Source organism: Fundulus heteroclitus, unplaced genomic scaffold (genome assembly GCF_011125445.2).
Source record: "Fundulus heteroclitus isolate FHET01 unplaced genomic scaffold, MU-UCD_Fhet_4.1 scaffold_251, whole genome shotgun sequence".
Taxonomy (NCBI): domain Eukaryota; kingdom Metazoa; phylum Chordata; class Actinopteri; order Cyprinodontiformes; family Fundulidae; genus Fundulus; species Fundulus heteroclitus.
Window position 1 is genome coordinate 176,326 of NW_023396662.1, and position 24,096 is coordinate 200,421.

At 39.2% G+C, this 24,096-nt stretch overlaps 1 protein-coding gene across 11 annotated transcripts in view; it reads left to right on the plus strand.

Annotated features, from left to right (window-relative positions):
* eps15l1a (epidermal growth factor receptor pathway substrate 15-like 1a) overlaps positions 1-24,096 on the plus strand; it is a 137,587-nt gene that overhangs the window by 109,073 nt on the left and 4,418 nt on the right. For 6 of the 11 annotated variants that reach the window (XM_036129921.1, XM_036129914.1, XM_036129917.1 and 3 more), the window contains 8 exons: positions 3,478-3,675; positions 9,268-9,373; positions 9,583-9,633; positions 14,225-14,361; positions 14,459-14,522; positions 15,547-15,692; positions 18,938-19,031; positions 20,171-20,379. In XM_036129921.1, the coding sequence (XP_035985814.1) occupies positions 3,478-3,675; positions 9,268-9,373; positions 9,583-9,633; positions 14,225-14,361; positions 14,459-14,522; positions 15,547-15,692; positions 18,938-19,031; positions 20,171-20,379 (1,005 nt within the window). Of the gene's footprint in view, positions 1-3,477; positions 3,676-9,267; positions 9,374-9,582; positions 9,634-14,224; positions 14,362-14,458; positions 14,523-15,546; positions 15,693-18,937; positions 19,032-20,170; positions 20,380-24,096 lie in introns of those variants that run through there. The other 5 variants (XM_036129915.1, XM_036129919.1, XM_036129918.1 and 2 more) reach the window with 4 other exon arrangements.

Here is a 24,096-nt window from a genome sequence, read left to right on the forward strand (position 1 = left end):
TGATTGGCCTGCCAATTCCCCTGACCTGAACCCCATAGAGAATTTGTGGGGTATTGTGAAGAAGAAGCTGAAAGACATCAGACCCAACAATGCAAATGAGCTAAAGGCCGCTATTGAAGCATCCTGGGCATCCATAACACCTCAGCAATGCCACAGGCTGATTGCCTCCCTGCCATGCCGCATTGATGCAGTAATCTGTGCAAAAGGATTCCCAACCAAGTACTGAGTGCATTATTTGGACATTTTCAAATGTTTGATTTTGTTTTGCTGTTATACTTTTTTTTTTACTTGGTCTGAGAAAATATTCTAATATTTTGAGATAGGATTTTTGAGTTTCCTTCAGCTAAAGGTTTGCAACAAGAAGGTTTAGGATTCAAATCCAACCCTGGGTCTCCCTGTGCATGTGTGAGTTCTCTCCGGGCACGCCGGCTTCCTCTCACAGTCCTTAAACATGACTGTTAGGTTAATTGGCTTCTCTAAATTGTCCTTAGGTGTGAGTGTGTGTGCGTGAATGGTTGTTTGTCTCTGTGTTACCCTGGCGACCTGTCAGGGTGTACCACGCATCTCGCCCAGTGAACGCTGGAGATAGGCACCAGCAACTCCCGCGACCCCATGAGGGATTAAGCGGGTCAGAAGATGGATGGATGGATATATACATATATATATATACATATATATATATATATATATATATATATATATATATATATATATATATATATATATATATATATATATATTAGTGCTGTCAAACGATTAAAAATTTTAATCGCGATTAATCCTATAATGTCGATAGTTAACTCGAGATTAATCGCAAATTAATCGCATATTTTATCCTTTTATTTCTGAAAGTGTAATAGCCTGTTTGGGCATTTTAATATGCAATTTTGCAATAAATGACACTAATAAAATACATGCTTGTACAAAAAAATATTTTTGTTATTTTTCAAGAACTTTTCAGAATTGGAATGAAAACATCCTGGTGCCAAATGTTAAACTCTGGACTATAATGGCTATATGACTAATCATGATACCCTAATGTTTACACCATGTGTAAACAAATGTGTAAATAAATACCTGTTTTCATGCCGATATATTTTTTTTGCCTCTTAAACAAAAGGTAGACATGGTATTATGCATAAACATATAAATTAATAAAAATTTAACATTTCAATAAAGTCATAAGTTTTGTTAATTTCTTCACTCTCTCTCTCTCTCTCTCTCTCTCTCTCTCACTCACTCACACACACATCTAATTCTGAGCTTTCACACCAACAACAATAATTTCTTTGAATATTTTTGCTTGCTGTTTCTATCCATATTCATAGAGTTTAAGCCTGGAAAAAGGTTTTAAATTTCCAGGTCATTCTAGTCTTACACTTTGCTTGCAGCTGGGCAGGAGCTTAATACCCTTGAAAGAGACTGTTTAGGAACTGTTTAGTAACTCCAGGTCCTTCGTTTGGCAACGTGATTCATCCCTGGGTTGTCAAATACAGAGACAACAAATTAATAAGCATTAAAGTAAGGTTTATGGGTGGGGTTTCTGCAATGTTATCAACGTGTAAAAGCTCATCTTCAGAACCAATCTCTGCTTAAAATGGTGATCTGCACCATGTAATCAACTTTCAGCAGTTATCACCAGTTATTGCACCGTAAACTGCAGAAAATACGGGCAGAGTTGCTCTGTCTGCCTTTACTACCGTCGCCTCCTATGGCGGAGGGATATTTCAGATGGATACACTCAAATGTAGTGCAGGCAGGCCTCTTAATATCCCCTATTTCGTCACTTATTTTAGAGCCCAAATAAGCAATTTCACTTTCAGAAACCTGCCCAAAAAAAACGCAACCCGTGACTCATGAAATTTAGAAGCGCTTTTAGAAAAAAGAAGCCCAAAGTCGCTTGTGTCCGAGGGTAAAAGAAACTTCGCGCTCAGTGTTGCCAACAGTGAGCGCAGCGTGGGTCTGTTTTGCTACAGTTTTCTAGCACTCTTGAAACTACGGAAAACGCCGAGGGTAAAAGAAACACAGTCCGGAGAGCGCGGCGGGGTGAAAAACATTAGGGAACGGTGTGTGTGTTTTGACGCGACACGCGATTAACGGCGACAAAAAAATTGTCGGCGTTAAATGGGTTTGCGTTAACGCCGTTAATAACGCGTTTAACTGATAGCACTAATATGTATATCTATATATGTAGAGAGAGAGAGAGAGAGAGAAAGTTAGATAGGTACATATTATTTTGTGTGGAATGTTGTAAATATATATATAAAAATGTTTGTATATCTGAATATCGGGAGCGTGTAACAAAAGTAATGTCCCTCTGGTATTATTAAAGTATGTCTGATTCTGATTTTATTATCTGTAAACCATAATCTTCAAAATTAAACGAAACAAAGGCTTGAAATGAATCAATCTGTGTGTAATGATTCCATACATGAGTCTCACCTTCTGAGATGAATGAAAAAGAAATTGCACTGTTACGAAGTATTCAAACTTTTTAAATGAGATGTACTTGTAGATGTTTTACTTGTTTACAATTTACTTTGTTAGATTTTCAGTTTTGAGGTTTTGTAACATTTTAAATTGACGGAGAGCCATTGCAGTTCTGTAATACAAATAATTCACAAAAATACAGCTTGCCTAATAATATTGCATATTATATAGGTTTGAGTGATGAAGATCTTTTAACATATGATTGAGTTGTATTGTTTTAGTTATGAAATGTATAATGGCACAATATCATGAAAATATAAAATGCTACTCTTCATTTTTTTGCATCTTTCTAAAGCCACATAAATGCTCACTTTTAGTCATCCTTGGACCTATAAATTGACTAAAACGTTAACTTTTTGTATCTAGTTTTCTGCATAGTAAAAGCAGTTAAGAAAACATGAGTGTGAAAAGCATGGAAGGTTTATTTTATTTATTTCAGTCAAAAACATCTTTAAAATTCATACACAACAGTGCACACACTCCCAAATCAGAGTCAGAACCAGATATACTTTAATAATCCCAGAGGGAAATTACTGTTTCAGTACAACTGCCATCACATATATACATCACACACATCACAAACATTACAGTAGGGGAGACGGTTTACTGAGGCCATGCTGCCAAGGACACTGTTTACACAGTGCCCACAGGGCGCTGACCTTGAATCTGTGGAAAGATAGTTGCCACAATAGGGGAGGAGCAGAAGGAAAAAAAAGACAAATAAATCACACCCTATCCTCTCACGGTACAGTGTGAGATATCCGACAAAAAAAAAAAGAAGCACAAATAAGACGAGACACATATAGCAGAAGGTAAACATTGGAGACTAGTCGCGTGTAAGTTCATCTGTTTTTATGAGCATCAGTTATGTGTGTCTGTTTGGGTGAAATCAATGCATGTTGAGGAGCAGAGAGAAGAGCAATCTTGTATCTGCCCCTTAACTTATCTTATAGGCTGTGTTTGCATATTTGTTTTTGTGTTCTGTAGGCTCGCAGCAAGTTGTCCCAGATTCAGGACAGTCAGCAGGAGGTGTCTAAAGGTATTGAGCAGTACAACAGCACCTTAAATGGAACCAACGGAGGCAGCATGACAAACCTGGCTGACATGAGCGAAGGCTTCAGTGACAGAGAGAGCGGAGGCTTCTCAGCAACCGGGAAGGGAAAGCAGGTCTTTTTCAACAAGCTTGTATGTGAAAAAAAAATACCATTTCAAAACCTGTGATTAGGTTTTCTTATTCTTCTACCTCTAATTTTTCATCGGGGCTATTTCTCTCAAAGTTTGCTAAATCCTGTCAAAAACCTTTTCTTTTTTCCTCACTGCAGAAATCTTTTCACAGTTATACTTTTTTACTTAAGTCACACCCTCCTTTAAATATGCACACACAAGATTAACAGTTCTTAAAGGTACATAGCCACTTTATTTGAATTCTTTTTAAAAATGTATACGTCAGTAGCTCACAAAGTTTTTTATGGAAGATTATCATGTCCTGCTGGCGTATTAGTAGTTATTTTAGAGTTTTATGCTTTGTTTTTGCTCAGTTTGTTAGTATTAAAGCCTTTCGTGTTTATTTGCGATATTAACGGAAGTACTTACTGCGCATGTTCAGCAGGGGTTAAAACAAGGAAGCGGCTAACAGCTTTTAGCATCTCTCAGCGAAACAATGAAGAATATTCCAAGATTTAGTGGTGGGAAAAAACAGAACAAAAAATATGATTCCAAGAGGGAAAAGCCTGGAATGTCGCTGGGAATACAGTCTGACCGTTGGTGTTCACTGAAGCAGACACTAAACCTGCTGATTGCTCAGATGTAACAGCAGAGTTGACAGATGTGAGTAAATGTTCTGATATGAGGCTCTTACAGTTGCTGTTAGATCGTTTTATTTAATTACTAACGGTTGGTCTTTGATCATGCTGTGCTGCTGCTTTACTGCAAGGCATTGCAGAGGGTCAGGCTCCTCCGGCATTATTTAATTTTGACTCATTAATTAAGCAAACCAGCATTATGGTAGTTCCGCGACACTGTCACTTGATGACACCGCTCTTTTTATATCTGCTAATCGCGCCCCTGTGCCGGGGTTATATTTATCCACAAAAAGGACCATCAAAACATTATTAGGATAAAGGCTTGGTGCATATAACCTTATTGTATCATGATCAAATGGTTTTTGGTCTTTTATTTAAAGCATATAACGTGGCTATATAGGTTTAAGGTGTCTTTTAAAGACTCCTGCTGAAACTCAGGATCTTCCTCTGATGTCCTTGATATAATGGTAAAGTTTAGTTCCAAGTTTGATCGTTCACCAGCATCATTTAAAAATGCACTGCTGTTAAACATATCAATTTATTGGGCTGATGTTCACACAAGGGGTATAAAAGAGACCTTGTTGTATGAGATTTTGTAACACTAAAGTATTACGTTATTTCTTGTCCCACAACCTTCACAGCCTATTAGAACCTGAACAGATCATGGCACATTCTTACAACCTCCTTATGAAGGCATTAAAGTAGCAGACAAAACCAGTGTTCAGTGACAGTTGGTCAGTTTTTTGCTAAACCTGGTTAACTTTTTTATAGTTTATATAATAAATTATATATGATATACACCACCAGTCAAAGGTTTGGACGCTCCTTCTCATTCAGTGGCCTGTCTTTATTTTTATTCCTACCTCTGGTAGGAATAAAACCGTACATCCTCCTTTTTTGCCCTGATGCCATTCATCTGACATTTTTTGTGCATCCACCTATAACCATGCAATCTTCTGGGTCCTTCCAGCTCCTTCTGGATGAAGTCAATAACATGGCCAATGTCTGCATACGCTTTACGTCTCAATCCGTATGCCTTCAGCACTCGAATTAAGTGTCTCTTACTAATTAACTAATGTCTCTTACTAATTAACTAATGTCTCTTACTAATTAATTAAGTATCTTTCAGGATTTTTAAGATGGGCTTCCAGCTTTTAATAACCAACATTGGTGTCTGGATTAAGGTCTTGTGCCCTAATTGTGACACAAGTCCAGCAATGTTGTCTTTGGTGGCACGCAGGTGGCAATCATGTGCATCCAGCACATTAACAAGGTCATCTTTGTCAACAGCTTCAAAGCAATTCAGTGCAAGCTCCAGGGTTTCCTGCTCTTCTTTTGAAACATATTGCAAGAAGCTCTCTGTCACACTGCTGTAAATGGTTCCATACAAGGTTTCTTCCAAGAATGGTAGTGGGAGAAGGAGTGGGAAATATCTGACAGTTATCCAACCTGTTACTAGGATTCTTGCAATTGCTTGCCATTCCTCAACCTGAAACTTGTGCCTGAGGAAAGGTGTCTTCACATTTGCATCTAATGTGCATTTGTTGTAGAATTCTCCCCAGAATTCTGACAGGCAGTCACGCACTACCCCTCAGCCTTCACCCTGTTCCAGCTCTCCATAAGGAAGTTTCCTTTTAATGTGGACATCTTTGTTCATTATATCTGGGTCAAAAAAAGCATCTAGGAGGTCAAAAAGGCAGTTACCACGTTGCACCACAATAACAATCGTTGGCTTTGATTGCTCCTATGGCAGAGTGTCATCTAAATTAGCTGAATCACTAAATAGCATACCAAGAGTTACTTCACTATCACTATAGGTGACACACTGCATTTCTGCATTATGGACTTCAGGCAAACTTTGTGCTATATCAATGACTCTGCCTTCTGCTTGATCAGTTCTTGTACACTCTGTTGTGACTTCAAGGACTGCATGGTCTTGTTCCATTTCCTCCTCAATTTTGTTGTCAATCGCTACATTGGGTGGTTCTTCGATTATCAGTATTTCAGATTGTGGATTCATGAGGTCAAACACATCTGAGTCTGGCAGTAAAGATAAGCCAATTATGACTTCTTGATCTGATCCTTGATCTTCTTTACCATTGTGGGGGCAGTCTTCCACAACTTCCAGGGTGGTCAACTGTTGACTATTGGAAACGCTTTTTGCGTCTTTAACATTTCTCCTGGTACAGAGGTACAATCTGAGTAGCTTCACTTTGGTTTTTTCATAAAGATCCTCAACTGTAACATCTGGATCCATTTCATTTTGTGCAAAGTCGTGGATACTGCAAACATGATCTGTCAGTTTCAGAGACCTGCAGACACATTTTGGAAAAAAACAGGGACTCTGCCATTTCTTGGATGTCACTTACTTTTGCTTGCCTATCCACACTGATATGCCGGGTACCTCCCCCTTTTACACTTCATACCTGTTTGAAGCTATTTTCTTTCTCACTAAAATTCATCCACCCAAGTCTTACCCTCTTTGCAGTTTTCCTTGCATTTTTATTTCCTCTCAGTCTCTCGAAAGTGTGCATTCTTTTACCTGCCTTACTACCTGGGGCACAGCACTTTTCTCTTATTTTTTCAAGTAGCTCCTTTCTGTTGGATTCTGCTGATTCTTGGCGGTGATTCATGCGACAGAATGCGACAGCTGCTAATCTGTCTCCATAATGTGGGATGTATGTTGCCAGATCTTCATCTGACATCAGTGTAATGACAGAAGAATCAATCTGCAAATTCAAAACCAGAAAATAATCATTTGTAAATCTTCATTAGTGACAAAATCAGGAATACATTTTGAAAATTAAAATGTTCCACCCTATTTAAAAAATGATATATTTGCACCCTACATTTAAAATATGTAAGAAAACCCCAGGTTAATAATGCAGAAAAAAACTAGGCACTTTTCTCTGTGTATGTAACTGTGTATCTCTTAGACTATGTTTACAATAAAATCATTGAGCAGCATTGATGGCTTGAACTGGTATGATCACTAGCTATTTTTATTTATATATTTTAGTTAAGAGGTAATCCACAGGTAGGTGTATCAATCACATGCAATGCATAATACAAACATTTTACTAATCTCTCACTGCATTCGTTCGTTATATTCCATGTTAAATGTTTTGGAACACTTTCCCATATTTCATGGGGCTGCTACTGTAAATGTATTTGTGACCGTGTTGATGACATCTAATATTTTTATAGAAATACCTTATCATTTTGAAGTTTACTTAAGGCTTCTTCATTTGTTCCACGGTCCTGCAGAAACACCAACAAGGGGTCCTTTTGTCTCTCCATCTTATAGTGTACGTATACAGCCCCAATGCGTCTAAAACAAAACACAAGATTAGAGTTGTCACATCCCATGGTTAGATAGTTGTCCTCAGAATAACTCAAACCCTCTAATTAAAGAAGGAAAAAAAATAGAAGTCAGTGAAATAAGTTCAAATTAACAAAAGTAATAAAAAATAAAAATTATCTTAAAACCATGACATTGATTCGGAATTTTGTTTAAAAGACATATTAAAAAGAAACACACATATAAAACAAGTAAACAAGCCCAATGGGGATCTGAAGCTAACATTTTGTTGAGGTACACTTTAAGAGAATCACTCCAATCAAATGTTCAAAAAGACTTCTACACCTGTTGACAGGTATTTTTGATCCACTGTTCATGGCACAGCATTATCTTATTTCACTTATAATAAGTACATTTTTGTTTATTAGTTTTTGTTAAATTCAGGTTAAATTCTGAATAGTAATTCTGAATCTGACCTTTTCTGGGGAATATTATTTTGAGGATGACTGTATGATATAGGTTTGTATGAGGATAAAGAGTTTTGAACAAGTTCACAGTATAAAGTTTGTCATCATTTTATAACACACAGGCCTAAATGTAGACTTATTGCTAATTAGATTTTTGACTAATTCACAACAGTAAAACAATATCTTACATAAGAGAGTGGTGTTGTAGCCTACTGTAATGTCGTCACAGCTGAATTTATGTCACAGTAACCTACATCATCCTCTCTTGCGTGATATGGCTTTCTATTTAGCACACAATTACCTTTCTTCTCTGAAACTGCCTGACGTGGCTGTGCAATTTGAATGTATGGTAAGAGTATTCTTAATGCGTGGCCACGCCTTACTAAAGCGTGGCCACGCATTAAAAAGGCGTGGCCACGCTTTAACATCGTGTAAAAAAATAAATTCTGTCCATGTCACCAGAGGGGCTCCGTAGTTTTCTATGTTGTTGTTTTTTTCCTTTTTAGCAAATATTTTTTCTCATTTCACTTCACCAACATAGACTACTTTGTGCTGATCCATCAGATGAAAAATATTTAAAACATCTAAGGAGGGCCAGCTCTCCTTCATAGTTGTGATGTCCTCACAATGTGTCCACATTGTAAAAAGTAATATAAATAAAGCACTAAATGAGAAAGGTGTGTCAAAACTTTTGACTGGTAGTGTATATATAATGAGAAGAATCAGATTCAATCTTTGCTGGTCATGATTGTCCACAAGAAAACAATTTGACTACAGTTGACAAAGACTCATGGTCTTAGACTTACAGTCCAATTCTCCTCAGAAAAGATGATTATCCATTGATGTTTGCACGCGGGGAATTAGCTGTCTATATGCTAATGAGGGAATTCAGCCATTTGATTCAGATGTGTTGGACAAGGGATACATCTAACAGTTGCAGGATCGTAGCTCTTAAGGACTGGTCTTGGGCACCCCTGGTTTGGAATTACAGCATGCTCAAGATGCACCATCTTCTATCAATCAACTTCAAATGAAAAATGTAAAATGAGTTTATCAGTAGCCTTTGGAATAGCCAGATTAGAAGCAATACAGGTGTTCAGTAGAGTTATAGAAATCTGCTACTTTTGTTTACTATTTATGCCTCTGAGAAATGGTCATGAACTCAGTCCAACAAAGCCTTTTTTCTCTAACTTTATCCATTTCACAGGAAGATCTATTCAAAGTTAAGCCATCAGTGTTCAACAATCAACCTCAAGACCTTCAGACGGACCCTTTCCACTCTGAAGACCCATTTAAAACAGACCCGTTCAAAGGTTGTCACACCCTTTACTATTCCCCTCCCCGTCTTTGTAGCCTCTTGCCTTATACAGTAGGCAGTTTCTCAACCCTCTGTTTTTACTGTTCTCTTTCTTTGCCTGTCTTCCTTTCTTAAAGCTTTTTGTCTTTTCTTTGTTAGCTAATGGATTTCCCTCGTTCCTTCTTGCCTAATTTTTATCCTACTCTATGCATTTTTGTTTTTTAGGTGACCCATTTGAAAATGACCCATTTGGAAAGCCACCACCTTCATCTACAGGTATTTTTTGAAAACATTTATTTTAGAATCTAATCAAGTCAAGTAATTGCGGGGCAGTTGCTTGTAGCAGCCTAAGAGTAAAATGTTGGATCAGAACAGATTTATTAAATTTTTTTCCATAAGAAACATATTTTGACTGTTTTACTCAGTTATGTATTTATATTATATATATATATATATATATATATATATATATATATATATATATATATATATATATATATATGTTCAATCTTATTTATCTTATTTATGCAGCTCAATCTTATTTATACAATGCCAATTCACATCACATATCATCTCATGATAAAAATTCAATCAAATTATACTCATTGATTAAAACCTTTCCTTTCTAAGGAAACCCAGCAGATTGCATCAAGTCTTGACAAGCAGCATTCACTCCTCATGAAAGAATGTAGAGCCACAGTGGACAGTAGTCTGCATTGTTGATGGCTTTGCAGCAATCCCTCATACTGAGCATACATGAAGCGACAGTGGAGAAGAAAATTCCCCTTTAACATGGAGGAAAACCTCCAGCAGAACCAGAACCAGGCTCAGTGTTGCCTTGACTAACTGGGGGTTATAGAAGACAGAGCAGAGACACAAAAAGCACAGAAGAACACATTGATCCAGTAATACTTTCTATGTTATATGGCAATAGCGGATGATCTGCCTCCCCTGGATGATGTCACAGCTAAGACCAGGTGTACGTACTATGAAGGAAAAAAGACAAATATACCTGCTGAGGAGGCTGAAGTCTTTTGGAGTGCAAGGGGCGCCTCTGATACCTTCTTTAACTCTGGGGTGGCATCAGCCATCTTCTATGGTGTGGTTTGTTGGAGCAGCTTATCTGTGGCTGAAAGGAAGTGGCTGGATAAACTCATTTAAGTGCTCCATTCGTGTTGGGGTGTCACGCAGGTCTCTGCAGACTGCACACGAGCCCATAGACGCGTTGTAGATGTTTATACTTGACATGGATGTAGGTGCAGTATTCTCCAAGTACACAAGGGCAGTACTCAACACTAGAAAATTTCTGAAGAAATTTAGCAAGGCGCCTGCCACTTGGTGCATACCGTACCGTCAGAAATAGCAACAGGAAGCAACACTGCGAATTTCAGCTTCCTATGGCCTTCACAGCCCCCGCGGCGGCCGTCGAAAGGTGCCATGTTAAGTCAATGGACCTCCTAGGAGCCTCTTGCTAGCAGCGTTGTCATGGAGACTCACTGACAGCTGCAGCCCTCTCTCTGTCTGTAAAGGCAGAAGAACCCTGGCTAAGCAGCAGTTGGTAGGACCTTCCCAAAGCTACTTCTGGTTAGCAACATGCTAACGGTTAGCCGCTAGCAGGGTTGTGTTCAGTATCACCAGGTGATGTTACTCTGTTAGTTTGGTTGAAATCCTGTACTGAGAAGTGCCTAAAAAGGGAGAAAATCCTAAAATTCACCAAATCTGTCAAGCAGGAGTTTGTACAAGCTTCTTATAGCTACTTCCGGTTAGCAACATGCTAACCGTTAGCCGCTAACATGGTTGTGTATGGTATCACTGGGTGAGTGTACTCTGTTAGTTTGGTCCAAATCCTGTACTGGGATGAGCCTCAAATAGGGAGAAAAAACGTTGTTTATAACGTTGCCATGGTAACTCAAAATGGCGGGTGGTACAAAAAAATACTTCATGGGATCAGCACACATGTTTTAATATACACACTGTGGGGATTATAATACAAAACTGTAAGTCTCCCACACCGGGAATCAATCCCACGACCTCTTGCATGCTAAGCCTGCACTCTCCCTCTGAGATATACTGTAGTGCCATATATGGGCATGCATTATTGGGACCATAAGGGGTTTGGTCCCCCATTGAAAAGCATTGGATGTTTGACACCTCATAGCTTGGAGATGCTTTATGCCACGTAGCCCAAATTTCTTGTGGAGCTTTCTCTCTAAAGGAAGAACAGACTCTGTGAAGCAGAAGTTGGTGAAACCTTCCTAGAGGTACTTCCTGTTAGCAACATGCTAACTGTTAGCCGCTAACAAGGTTGTGTTCAGTATGACCGGGTGATTGTACTCTGTCAGTTTGGTCCAAATCCTGTACTGGGAAGTGCCTCAAATAGGGGTGCCAATACTTATTGTCACCAAACGTGACCAAAGTTCATGGGACAGATTGGCCTCCTTTAGAAACTCAGCCTCACCACATCTGGGCCCAGAACTCAACATTTGACCAAAATGACGTGTAGCACCATTTCTCACAGGTGGGTGGTGCTGTATTGGCCAATTGGGTCGTGTCTGGGCATCATGCCAGGTCCTGTTGGAAGCAAAGGCCCAATAGGAAAGCATGTGAAATCCAAAATGGCACAGAAAACTGACACATGGCTGAAAGTCACTTTAAAATTTTAAAATGTTAAGAGGAAGTGACTGTGCGAATTTCAGATTTCTACATTAATCACAGCCGCTGCAGCGGGCGTCGAAAGTTGCCATTCTATCTCAATGGAGCGTCTCCCTCTGGCCCTCAGAGTTCCGTCGTCATGGAATCTCACTGACACAGCTGCAGCGGGCCAGCCTACTGAAGTGCAGACACTTTGTGTCAGAGGCTGCTATTGGATTATAATGGAGAACTTTGCCTCGAACAACGCTCCATATCTCCTGATCCATAAATGGTAGAGACGTAATTTTTTCTGTGTTTAGTTCGTAACGGATAGGGGAAGAAGAAAGGCTATCGTTTTTTGCTGGAAAAAGTTTAATAAAGGCGTAAAAAAAATTTTATATAAAGGCGATTTTATGGATTTTCAGAAATCCTCTAAAAACGGTCCCGAACAAATCGCTGTAGCTCAAAAAGTATAAGAGATATCAAAATAATTCTTTCACTGTGAGTATCAGCAGGCTTTTGAGGACTATGGTGCACATTTTTATGTTTGTACAAGAATCGGTGTAGGCACAGCGACGATGTAAAAAAGTGGATGATGTGGGAAAATGCAGCTCCAAAGCATTTTTAGGAATTTGCACATTCGCTACTCCCGAACAAATTGTTCCTGCGGAAAAACCGTAACAGTTATCCACAAAATTCCTTTTTTGTGAGCACCAGAAGGGTTGGGACATTCATGTGTGAAAGTCTCATGTCTGTACATAAAACGGTTTAGGAGTAGCGACGATGCGAAAACATGTGATGTTTTGGATTTTTAGACGTCATTTTTCAAAACCGCTCCATAGGAAATGAATGGGGGAGGTTTCGGGTTTGTGTCGGTCTGAGGTGATTTGCAAAAAATCTATAAATGCCACACCAATGAGGGTTACATTTCCCGAATCCTGACAAAAATACCTACGTTTTGATGTATAATTTGTCTACATAGAGTGAAAATTGAGCGAGGAAGGGCAAGTTGTTCGGAGTTTTGAAATCTTTAAAAAAGCTAGAGTGGCCCACTCTAGTGGTTGGAGAATTCCGTCATTGACTTTCATTGTAAACGATGATTTTGCTGATTTTTGGACATGAGCTTTGAGGAGTAACTGTGAAGAGACGATAAAAGATATCCACATCCCGTTTTCACTTCTGAGTAGGTCACAGATATATCTACAAACTGGAAGTTAAACGGTGTTCGTAGGTGAAAGCATGATGACACAGTACAGCGTTGAAAATGGTCATTTGGAGGCTTTTTTTGAGGCTTTCTTTCTACCCGACTCCATTGATTAATATGGGTTTTTTGGGGGGTGGTTTTTCGCTAATTTTGTTGCCATGGTAACTCGAAACCCCAATAAAAGTAGTAGCACACTATTCCCGACCGAGCCGCACGTTTTGGTACCTATATCGTGGGGGTGCACGCTACGGTTCGGGCCGCATTAATCGTGGAATAATAAAGAATATTAATAAAGAGTCCGTTTAGAGGTGAATAGTAATAGGTGCCTCCATGCATTTGCATTGGAGGCAGTGCTGTGCTTCGCACAGCACTGCCTCCTCATTGCAAATGCTATGGCAGGCGCCTAACTAGAAAAATTTCTGAAGAAATTTAGTAAGGCGCCTGCCACTTGGTGCGTACTGTACCGTCAGAAATAGCAAGAGGAAGCAACACTGCAAATTTCAGCTTCCTACGGTCTTCACAGCCCCCGCAGCGGCCGTTGAAAGGTGCCATGTTAAGTCAATGGACCTCCTAGGAGCCTCTTGCTAGCAGCGTTGTCATGGAGACTCACTGAGAGCTGCAGCCCTCTCTGTCTGTAAAGGCAGAAGAACTCTGGCTAAGCAGAAGTTGGTAGGACCTTCCTAAAGCTATTTCCGGTTAGCAACATGCTAACGGTTAGCCGCTAGCAGGGCTGTGTTCAGTATCACCAGGTGATGTTACTCTGTTAGTTTGGTTGAAATCCTGTACTGAGAAGTGCCTAAAAAGGGAGAAAATGCTAAAATTCACCAAATCTGTCAAGCAGAAGTTTGTACAAGCTTCCTAGAGCTACTTCCGGTTAGCAACATGCTAACCGTTAGCCGCTAACATGGTTGTGTTTGGTATCACCTAAAAACTTAAGCTGTAAAGTATACGAAAAACATTTTTGTTCATCCCAAAACATTTGGTCACAACTGTGCTATACATTTTGAAATTTTTCCATATTTTTCTCTTCAGATCCCTTTGAGGGAGATCCATTTAAAGAAGCAGATCCATTCAAGGCTTCATCAGAAGATTTTTTTAAGAAGACTACAAAGATGGATCCTTTTTCCACAACAGATCCCTTCTGTAAAGGTTCCACTTTACCCTCCAAGGTATTTGGAATGTTCAGATATGAAATGAAGCAGTTGTGGGAACTTGCAATATTTGCACGGTGTTATATTGATGGTTTCGTTTTATTTTGTCATGCAGCAAAGCAGTCACTTCACAGGGGTAGACCCATTTTCTTCAAACCACCAAAAACCCAGGGGACCAGGTATTATTAACTATTAAGTTAGACTAGGTTTATTGCTTAACATGACCATTATATTTTTAACCAAATGCTGTGCAGTAATTAAAAGGGAGTCATTTCTGTTTTTGGTTTAACATATAATCAGACAAACACGCCTCATTGGAACAGGGATTCACATTTCTTATTCACTACATGTGTTTAGAAATGTCTGTGAGGTTTTCAAATCTAGGAAATATTAAAGAGTTTATTTCTATACAAATATAGATGAAACAGTAGATCTCACTTCATTCTTCTTCTGTGGCTCCGTTTGCCCCTCGTGTCTCACTTTGTGCCACACAGTTGAAACTAAGTCACTGCCAAAATTGGTCCATTTGTAAAGCTCGTTCTTCTCATTGATGGTTGCAAAAACACACTGAAGCCTGACATTTGTACATAATCTGTAGCGCAGAGCTCTGGGTGCTTATGCTTGCATTGATGCTCAATATTTTAAAGCAGAACATACAGACATTTTGTCCTATTAATTTTAAAATTGAAGGTACGGATTGGAAGGATACAAATCCTTTGCTTATTAGGACAAGTACAGTTGTATAAAACTGTAGAAGGTTATACATATTACCAATAATAGTGGGTCAGTTGCCTTACATGAACTACAATGGCATCACGTTTTTATAGCAAAGGCTTTAACAAGGCATTGGTCCACCCTTTAACGCAATGCCTGCTTTGATAGGTGGACTGAGAAGGCTTTCCACTAGGTTTAGAAGTGTGTTTATAGGAATTTTTAACCATTCCTTCAGCCAAGTAGGATGGCAAACCCTAGTTCATAGTGTTGCTCTAATTCCTCCCAAAGGTTTTCTTTCAGATCAAGGGCTTATCAGGTTTCATGTCTTTTTAGACCTCTGTCCACTGGTGTTCAGTCACATTGGAACTGGGAGGGACCAGTTCCAAATTGTTCCAACAAAGTTGGCAGCAAAAATGTCCAAAATGTCTTTGTTTTGCTGCATGATTAAGAGTTCCGTTCACTGCGACTTTGTGATCTTGATATTTTCAGATCTGTTTGCCACATTGGACCCTTTTGGAAGTGGTTCTTTTAGCAGCTCCACAAACAGCAGCACTGGCTTTGCAGACTTCAGCCAAATGTCCAAACCCAGAGACCCCTTTGAAGGAAGAGCGAACTGCCTGCCAGATTACCAGAAGGTACTGTACCTGTAATGATTTATGAGGAGGTGAACCTGATATTCAGCCAGACACTGAAATATTACTTGACAGGATTTATTGAGGAGATGATGGGTCAGCCAGGCAGACAAAAAACAATCCACAACGGGGTACAGAGCAGACATCCAGGTAACAACAAAAACTGGGGCAGACTCAAAAACAGTGGAACAGGTCAGATCAGGTAATCAGATGCACAGGCAGACACAAAATGCTGGAGGGCTCTTACTAGTGATGGGACAACTGAAGCCAGGCTTCGAGGCGTGTACCGAGTAAAAAGAGGCCGTGTCAGACGAAGCCCCGCTTCGGAGCTTGTGTCATATTGAGGAAAATCACGTGATCAACAAGAAACGGGGCCTCGCATTACATCTGCTACGTCATTGCTTCATTTTGCGTATCATTTTTCAAAATAAAAGCGTGATGAACCCTGTTGCTTCGTGGGTGAGGTCATCTGCCAACGACGAAACCATCGAAAATCTGAAACAGTGAAAAAAAGTCCTGTTCTTAAAAAAAAAAAAAATTAAACCTAGAATCCAGAAATTTCTAAATTTCTGGATTTTACCAGGGTGAAAGCTTCATCTTTATTACATGATGCATGGTTCTATCGGGCTCAGAAGTGAATACCCTGAATGTAATTGTCAGTATTTTCAGTTAGAAGTGGGTTTATCTAAAAACCTGATTACAGCGTTGGTTAGCAATAAAATTGAGGGAGTTCAGACGAAAGTCAAATATGCATTCTTACAGTCTTAGGCACAGTGCATCATGGATAAATTCTGCAGACTAAAACAAGTAATAGTGTGGTGCTGTTTGTACAGAAAAGTTCTTCATTTTTCCAGAATAACAATACCAGCTCCCTTCTGAGCTCCTTCTATGTGACTGATATAGGAAACCTGGTCCTGCTTCTCACTGGTCGCACTCAGCATAAGATATTTCACCATCTATGCTTGCTTGGTGCTGGGCCATTCTTTAATTATATACAATGCTCAAGTCTTACAGTTAAAAAAACAAATTTCCACACTATCAATTGGACTTGTGGCTTAGACATGCGTAGAAATTAACATAACATCCTTTTCTTTAAAGCACTGTACCACTGAGAACAAATGTATAAAGCTACTGTATGTATCTCAGATCTTCTATTCATATGCATATCTTCTTAGAACTTTATGCTACTTATAGCTTCTTTTTTTAATCTTTTTTATTATTATTTTTAACCATAAAAAACAGAAGATTTAAACAAAACAAAGAGAGAGAAAAAACTTTTGCAACATTTGAATAAACAGAAATACCATGCACTTTATGTCATATTTATTTATGTAATGAAAACATAGAGGACAAAATGCAGCAATAACCAATACAGTTGATAACTACATTTCCATTGCAACAAGTATACCTGCCAAAAATATGTACTGAAGATGTTTTAAGGAGGGAGAATTTTAGCCACTGTCATGTAACCATCCACTCTGTTGGCTGACAGGCTGGATGGGGTATGTGTTTGCTGGAGGGAAAACACAAAGTTCTTCTAAACTACAGCAGAAATTATATATGCATTTAAAGCAGCATCAGTAATTTCTGTAGCGTCTCTACAGTGTGATTTCTAGATTCAAGATGTTTTCTTTTCATAACATACCAGGTAACATTTTTCAGTTACAATTAGGCTCAATATAAACCTACAAAATGACATACCTCACTACACGAGCCAAGAATACAAACATCTGTGAACAAAAAGAAAACATTGAACTGTGTTATCAAATATGTGTGGCAATGTTAATTTGTCAATGTCAGTATTATATAGCACAGTCAAAAATGGCAAAGTTGACATAGGTGCTTCACAAGATCATAAAAATATTAAAGATAAAAAGGTAAAATAAAATAAATCAGTTTTTGCTGATGCAGTATTGAAAATTAAACCACTAAAAAGAGCATCATAAGGTAGCAACATAACATAAAAAAACCCTGATGGGACTGAAGCTGTACTTGAATTAAAAGCAGATGTAAAAAGTACATTTTTCAAGAAGGATTTCAAACAGACTCTTCAGTACAAATATCAAGTAGCAGGGTGTTCCAGAGTCTAGGGTTTGCCACTGCAAAAGCTTGATCCCTTCTATTTATCTATTTGGACATGGGTTGTATTTAAAGCTTCTATCCAGATGATGTCAGTCCTCTTGTTAAGTAGTCACACAAATAAGTCCATGTCCTTCAAGCAAGACTGAAACCAATCAAGTACTGGACCAGAAAGACCAATCCAGTTCTCCAGTAGATTACCACTGTCAACCATGTAAAATGCTACGCTGAAGTCCAATTATACCAGCACTGTAGTTCTTCCATTTATCCTGATGTCATTGAACATCTTGACAAGGGGAGTCTGTACAATGATGAGCACAGCAACCTGACTTACAAACATATTTAAGTGTTAAAACACAGCTTTTTCAGTAACATTACTGATGAAGGAAAGATTTGAAATGGGCCTGTAATAGCAACTTGTCCAGATTGTTCTTTTTCAAAAGGGGTTTGAATTACTGTTTTTAGGAATCAGATTTATTGGCCATGATGGTGGGTGCGATCAAGGAATGTAACCTTGGTGACAGTGCTCAAAGTGTATAGACATAAGGTATAAATACTGTATATAGACAGCAGTATGTACATGTTTTTTTGTAAATTGTAAAGAAACAACAAAAAGGGGAGGTCGTCATGGTAAAAATATGTGTAGGCTGTGATGTTTCTCAAAGCCAATCAAACTAGCAGGGTTGTTAGCTGAGAAGCTGGTTTTTAGCTTCTCTTTGTTGATCTGATCTCCTTAGTTTGTTCCTGGCCTGTTTATACAGAACCCAGTCTTTGCTGAAGAATAAAAGGGTTTTCAGTTTTAGGGTGGCGGATAGATGGAGGTTGGAGTTTTCAGAGGCGAGAATCTTCGCTCGTTTTAGGGAGTGGATATTAGCCAGGTGGATTGTAGCCAACGGTGTGAGGAGTCACCAAACTTTCATGAGCGCCTTCCAGTTTTACTTGTCTGTGTCTTTTGTAAATCCCATTGTGAGCCACAGTGCTGCCGCCCAAGATCCCCAGTAAAGTTGTGGTCAATAAAAAAAATGGAGAAAGAATGCCTCGAGAGAAATGATTAACTTTATAGCTGTTGACTTAATATGTTGGCTAACAGGTGTAATGATTTCTAATGCTTAACATCAGTGTAAAAGAAAACTGACTGGTTGTTTTCTACCATTTTTTTCCTGTTCTAGCCAGTATTTGCAGATGACCCATTCACCAGGAAAACAGACATGCCAGCTCTGCCACCCAAAAGAAGCGTCCCACCAAGGCCCAAACCTCCCAGCGGTGAGTGCCTCATGACATAGTGGACTGCTATAAAGGCTGCTTTATGCTTGACGCACGAACGTCCTGCGCAGAAATGAGATGTGCGGACACAACGTCGGCAGCATTTATGCTCCGTGGGGCTCTTCTTTTGAAGTAGCACTGTTCTAGACTCTAGAGAGCAGTGTTGCGCTCCTACGGCAAGCGTATTACACCCCACTACACGTAGTGTATGTAAGCCTCTTACTATCTTCCAAGAGTGACGGCAATTTCTGTCCAGGAATTGTTAACAATTTGTTGATCGCGGTGATCTTTATGGGCGGAATCATAAAGGCTCAAACATTGCTTTAAACAAAGAACGTTTTCTAGCCCCATGGACTACTATATGTATGTGACAAGGCAACACAGGCTAAAAAAGTGCCTCAGGGATCAAAACATTGACATTTTCAGCACATGGCAAGGAAACTCCCAGGATGTTATTTTTTTAAAAGCTGTTAAGAGTGCGAGTAAGTTTCATAGATTTGAAATTTGTATTATTGAACTTAAATATTCTGTAGAAACATTTGACAAAAGATCTAACAATGCCTAAGCAAGAAAGTTGGTGACAAACATTGTCAGCCATCCTGTGGAGGAGGATACCACATCGGTAATTTCATAAGCTTAGGAGAGCAATCAGGTGCAGCCCTTTCTGCTATTATGCTGGGTCTGGTTTTACTTGGTGTAGCTCTCTGCTCACACAGGAATCATACACCAAAATTTAAAATGAGTGTTTCTTCTGATCATTGCGAGCTGACAGAGACGTATGTAGTATATGAAGTTCAGCCTGACGGAGTCATTCCAGTTCGTACCTTGACGACCATGAAGCACGCAGAAGGTTATAGGGATTATTTCTGAAACTTCTAAAATTTGAGTTATTGAATTTAGATTTCCACCTGAAACATTTGACAAAATTGCTATTTTTTTGTAGAGTGCCTTAAGATAACATTTGTTGTGAATTGGTGCTAAATAAATTAACTCAATAGGAACTGAATTGAATCAACTGGACCTTCCTCTGTTTTTATGCATCTTTGGTTTTTAGTCAGAGGTTTGAACTAACCCAAGCTTTGTATGCTTTTATCTGTCTTGTCTTGTTTATCCATCCATCCATCTACCTTTGTCTTCAGGTAAAACAACACCAGTGAACCTGACTGCCACAGCAGACCCTTCCAAACCATTTGACCCTTTCCAGCCATTCAGTGCTGATGCCGTCGACCCTTTCCAGAGTAAAAAAGGCCAAGGAGACCCGTTCAGTGGAAAAGACCCCTTCATCCCATCCTCAGCATCAAGTAAAGCCCCTAAAGACTCTACCTGCGGTATTACAGATGTCAGTTCCGTAAGTTGAGTCTTGGTGATACTGTTCAACCGTCAAAGCTCACAAAGATATCAAACATGTATGTATGTACTGTATGTGTTGATATCGTGTAGACAAGTCAAACAGGCTTAAGAAAAAGTTGTTCAGAATGAAGTCCATTTGTTGGACTTTCTTTATCCTTGTCCAGGCACATATAGACGCATACTAGGTCTTCCTTTTATTTTATCTTATAAGCTTTTTTTTTTTAGCACATGCCTTTGATCCACATACTGGAAACACATCTAAGTGGTAAAATTAAGTCCAAAAATACAAATTTCATCCATATATGCACGACTTGTTGCACTTGTGAAGAGCATTGTCTGCACCTGTTTGGACCTAGTGCAGCAGCTCTGTCACTGCCCACATACAGTACCACCGCTGCAGCACATTTCACTAACCAGCCGTGTTCTCCTTGCACATAGATTGAAATGTATTTATTCTAGAGCTGAGCTAGGGAGTCTATTTTCGCTCACATGAGCAAAGTTTTGCATTGGCAAAAAACCTTCTATGGATACTGTCTGTCACTGTGTGCACAATGACACCGTGACCCTGAAGCCAAGATCAGCTGATGCTAGCGGTGCATCCTCTGCAAGCTTTCCCGGCATTGTTTTCTTTTGTCTGAACCTGAAGGGCAGTCTGCACCACAAACTCACACTCTTCATTCTCTTGCAACTTTCCACGAGCCCACTTCACATACTCATCAGATGCACACTTAACTACTTCAAAGTCCCTGGCACACCCCTTAAAACCCGTCTCTGTCCCCTCAACCAGACGTTGAGCTGTGATGATATCTATTCCCCTTGTCTGTAAGTATTTGAAAGGGGAGATGTCTCTTCAAAAATTCAAAGGAACATTTGAGCAGTGAACACTGTCTCATACCTCAAAAAGCCCTTTGTTTTGACCCTCACAAAGGGTGTTGTGTTTTGTCATCTACAGTGGTTTGTAAAGTCCTAAGCACTTCAAGAAACAAGGCTTTTGGGTGCTTTGAGGATTCCCAAAGCACCCAAACCCTTTACTTAGTGCCTGATCATTAGCCCACCACCTGGTTGGCCCTGTTGGACACAGTTGTCTGATCTTACCTGATCAGACATATTTGTGGTTCTCTGATATAGGATTTAATAGAGTGGTGAATTTGGCCTTGTCTTTCTAAGTAACTCCATGACTTCTCAAACTGGCAGTCCAAACTGGTCTGCTATCAGATTCCAAAATACAGAGGGAGACTGTTTAATCTGTCGATATTGCAGTGTTTCCAGTGGCCTTTCAGAGGCGCTAAACCTGGAGGTTACGGATCTAGAGCCATTTAGTGGTCAAGAGTTACACAGTGCTGCTTTAAGTGTGACAAACATGCAAAAAAAAAAAAAAAAAAATCAGGAAGAGGGCAAACACTTTTTCACACCACTGTAGGCCCAGGCCTGCAGTTTTCTGGCAGCACTCCAGTGAACGTATTGCCACGCAGTTCAGCGGCCTTTTGCTCACATCCTGTCAATTCTCTGGATTCAAAAAGAATAATCTCACCAAGCACCTGAAACAAAACAATAAATGTTGGTAAAAAGAAAGCAAACAAACACTGTTTGTTTGGAGACTGGTGTGTCAGCTTCAGTTCAAACTAAATGCAGTACCTAGCAAAAGTATTCAACTGCCTTGGCTTCTTACCTATTTGGTTGCATTTTAACCTTTAATTTTATTGTTTTTTAATCTGAATTTATGTGAAAAATCTGCTCAAAATGGTGAAGTGAAATAATCAAATCGGTCCATTTATATTAACACCAATTTACAACACATGCCATCTGATCCGACTTTGCAAAGTCGGATCAGCCAAATCCTTTAGACAAATTGGTCAAAAAGTTTCCAATCTAAGGAAACCCAGCAGATTGCATCGAGTGGCCATCTGCCATGACCGGCTGCGGGTTTGACTAGAGGCACATAAAGAACAAAGCAGCAAAACAGTAGTTCCTGAAGTGGCTTCATCTAGCTGAGAGACACAGACAAACGCCAAGCCAGCCCTCAGGTCAGCAGGAGCCCAGCCAATATCCACCTCCAGGGCGGCGCCCCAGCTAAACAAGACTACAGGCGAGACGCAGCTACTGCATTGCACACTCAGTTCTGCATGTAAACATTCTGCATGTATTCAGGTATAAAAGCAGTGCTGTATTTGTCCGGTACATGTGTACCAAACTATCAGGGCTGTACTGGGTATTTTCACCCCTAGCATACAGTAGATAAACATTTATTTAAGGCCTATTTGGGCAAATATCAGACTAAAACACAGCAAAAAAAAACTCCAATATGATTCTTGGTTTGTATGAAATACACATATACCAGTATTAAAGGTGCTTTAATGCTTTTACTTTACTGTCATGAATTTAACTCAGTGACCACATAGCAGTCTTGCCATTCTCCCTATTCAGGGGTTTGAATAAACCCAGGGCTGATGACCTGTCTAGGGTGTACCCTGCTTCTCGTGGTACACCTGGACAGGTGTCTGCTTTATAAACCTAAAAGAACAGCCTGGGTTCTTTTAACGTTTCTTGTGCCTTTTGGCCATCTTTTAAAAAGTTTTTTTTATTTGTTGCTATAGCTAGTTATGTGCTTCAATGGGAGAGAGGGGACATTTAACTTGGGTTAAAATGTCTTTTGAAGTTCACGTTTTAAAGTTGTCTATTAGGTGACACGTTGAATCTACCTGTTGGATTGAGAGAAAATCCTCTCAAAGATTATTATTTTTTACTTTGAAAAAAAAATTAACAAATTCATCAGAATCAGTGTTTCGGCCAGGTTTTGCCGCTCCTAAGCTCAGAGTTTATCGCTAAAACTGGTAATTGGTTAAGCATCCAGAATATTCATAATATAACAAGTTTTGCTAAAAATGTCTTATAATAGGGGCAGTAATAACGACATTCATGAAAACAATTATCAATAATGAATAAAAAAAGCTATTTTTGTGCCCAAGAGAGGTAGAGAGCAAATGATGGGATTCCACAGGGTTCAATTACATTGTTGTATTATTAATTAATCTAAACTTCTTATTTTTTTAAATAAAGAATTTTATTTGTTCTTGTTAACAGTAAACAGAATTTATTAAGTCATGCATAATCCAATTTGAGTTGAAGTCCAAATATATGTCAGCTCGAACAGATGTAGATTCCTTTCATTCTTTCCTTTATGTTTTTTTTGTCCTCTCCGCATTAGCTGCAGCGTGTCAACCCTTTAAATCACTTGTTGTGTTGAGCTTTCTCTGATGTGCTGAGCCATAGACAACGCTCCAGAGCAGACCAACTCTACGTTTACTGCCACCTAACTTGAAATAATCCCATACTTTAGAGCTTTTTGGCCATTTAAAACATTTAGATCTGAGCTCACGCAAGCAGACTATCTAGCTATAGGCAGATAAAAAGAAGGTTAGCTGTTAGACAGTGAGGAGCTGTTGGACTGTAAACTGACAGATGGAGGAATCCTTTGAAGGATTATTTCCAAACCGTAGCTTGGCTGGGGCTGAAGTCGACTGACATGCATGCAAACACTCCCAGGCCTGCAGGCTGGCTGCCAAACAACATTGTGGATGAAAAAAAACTTATTTTTGTTGAAAGGTGCAGGAAGTTGCATTATTCAGAAGAATCTAAATTTTAATACACTACATTTATTGTCGAAAATGTTTTGGTTTTGTGAGCTAATTACACACACAATTTTAATCAGTTGTGC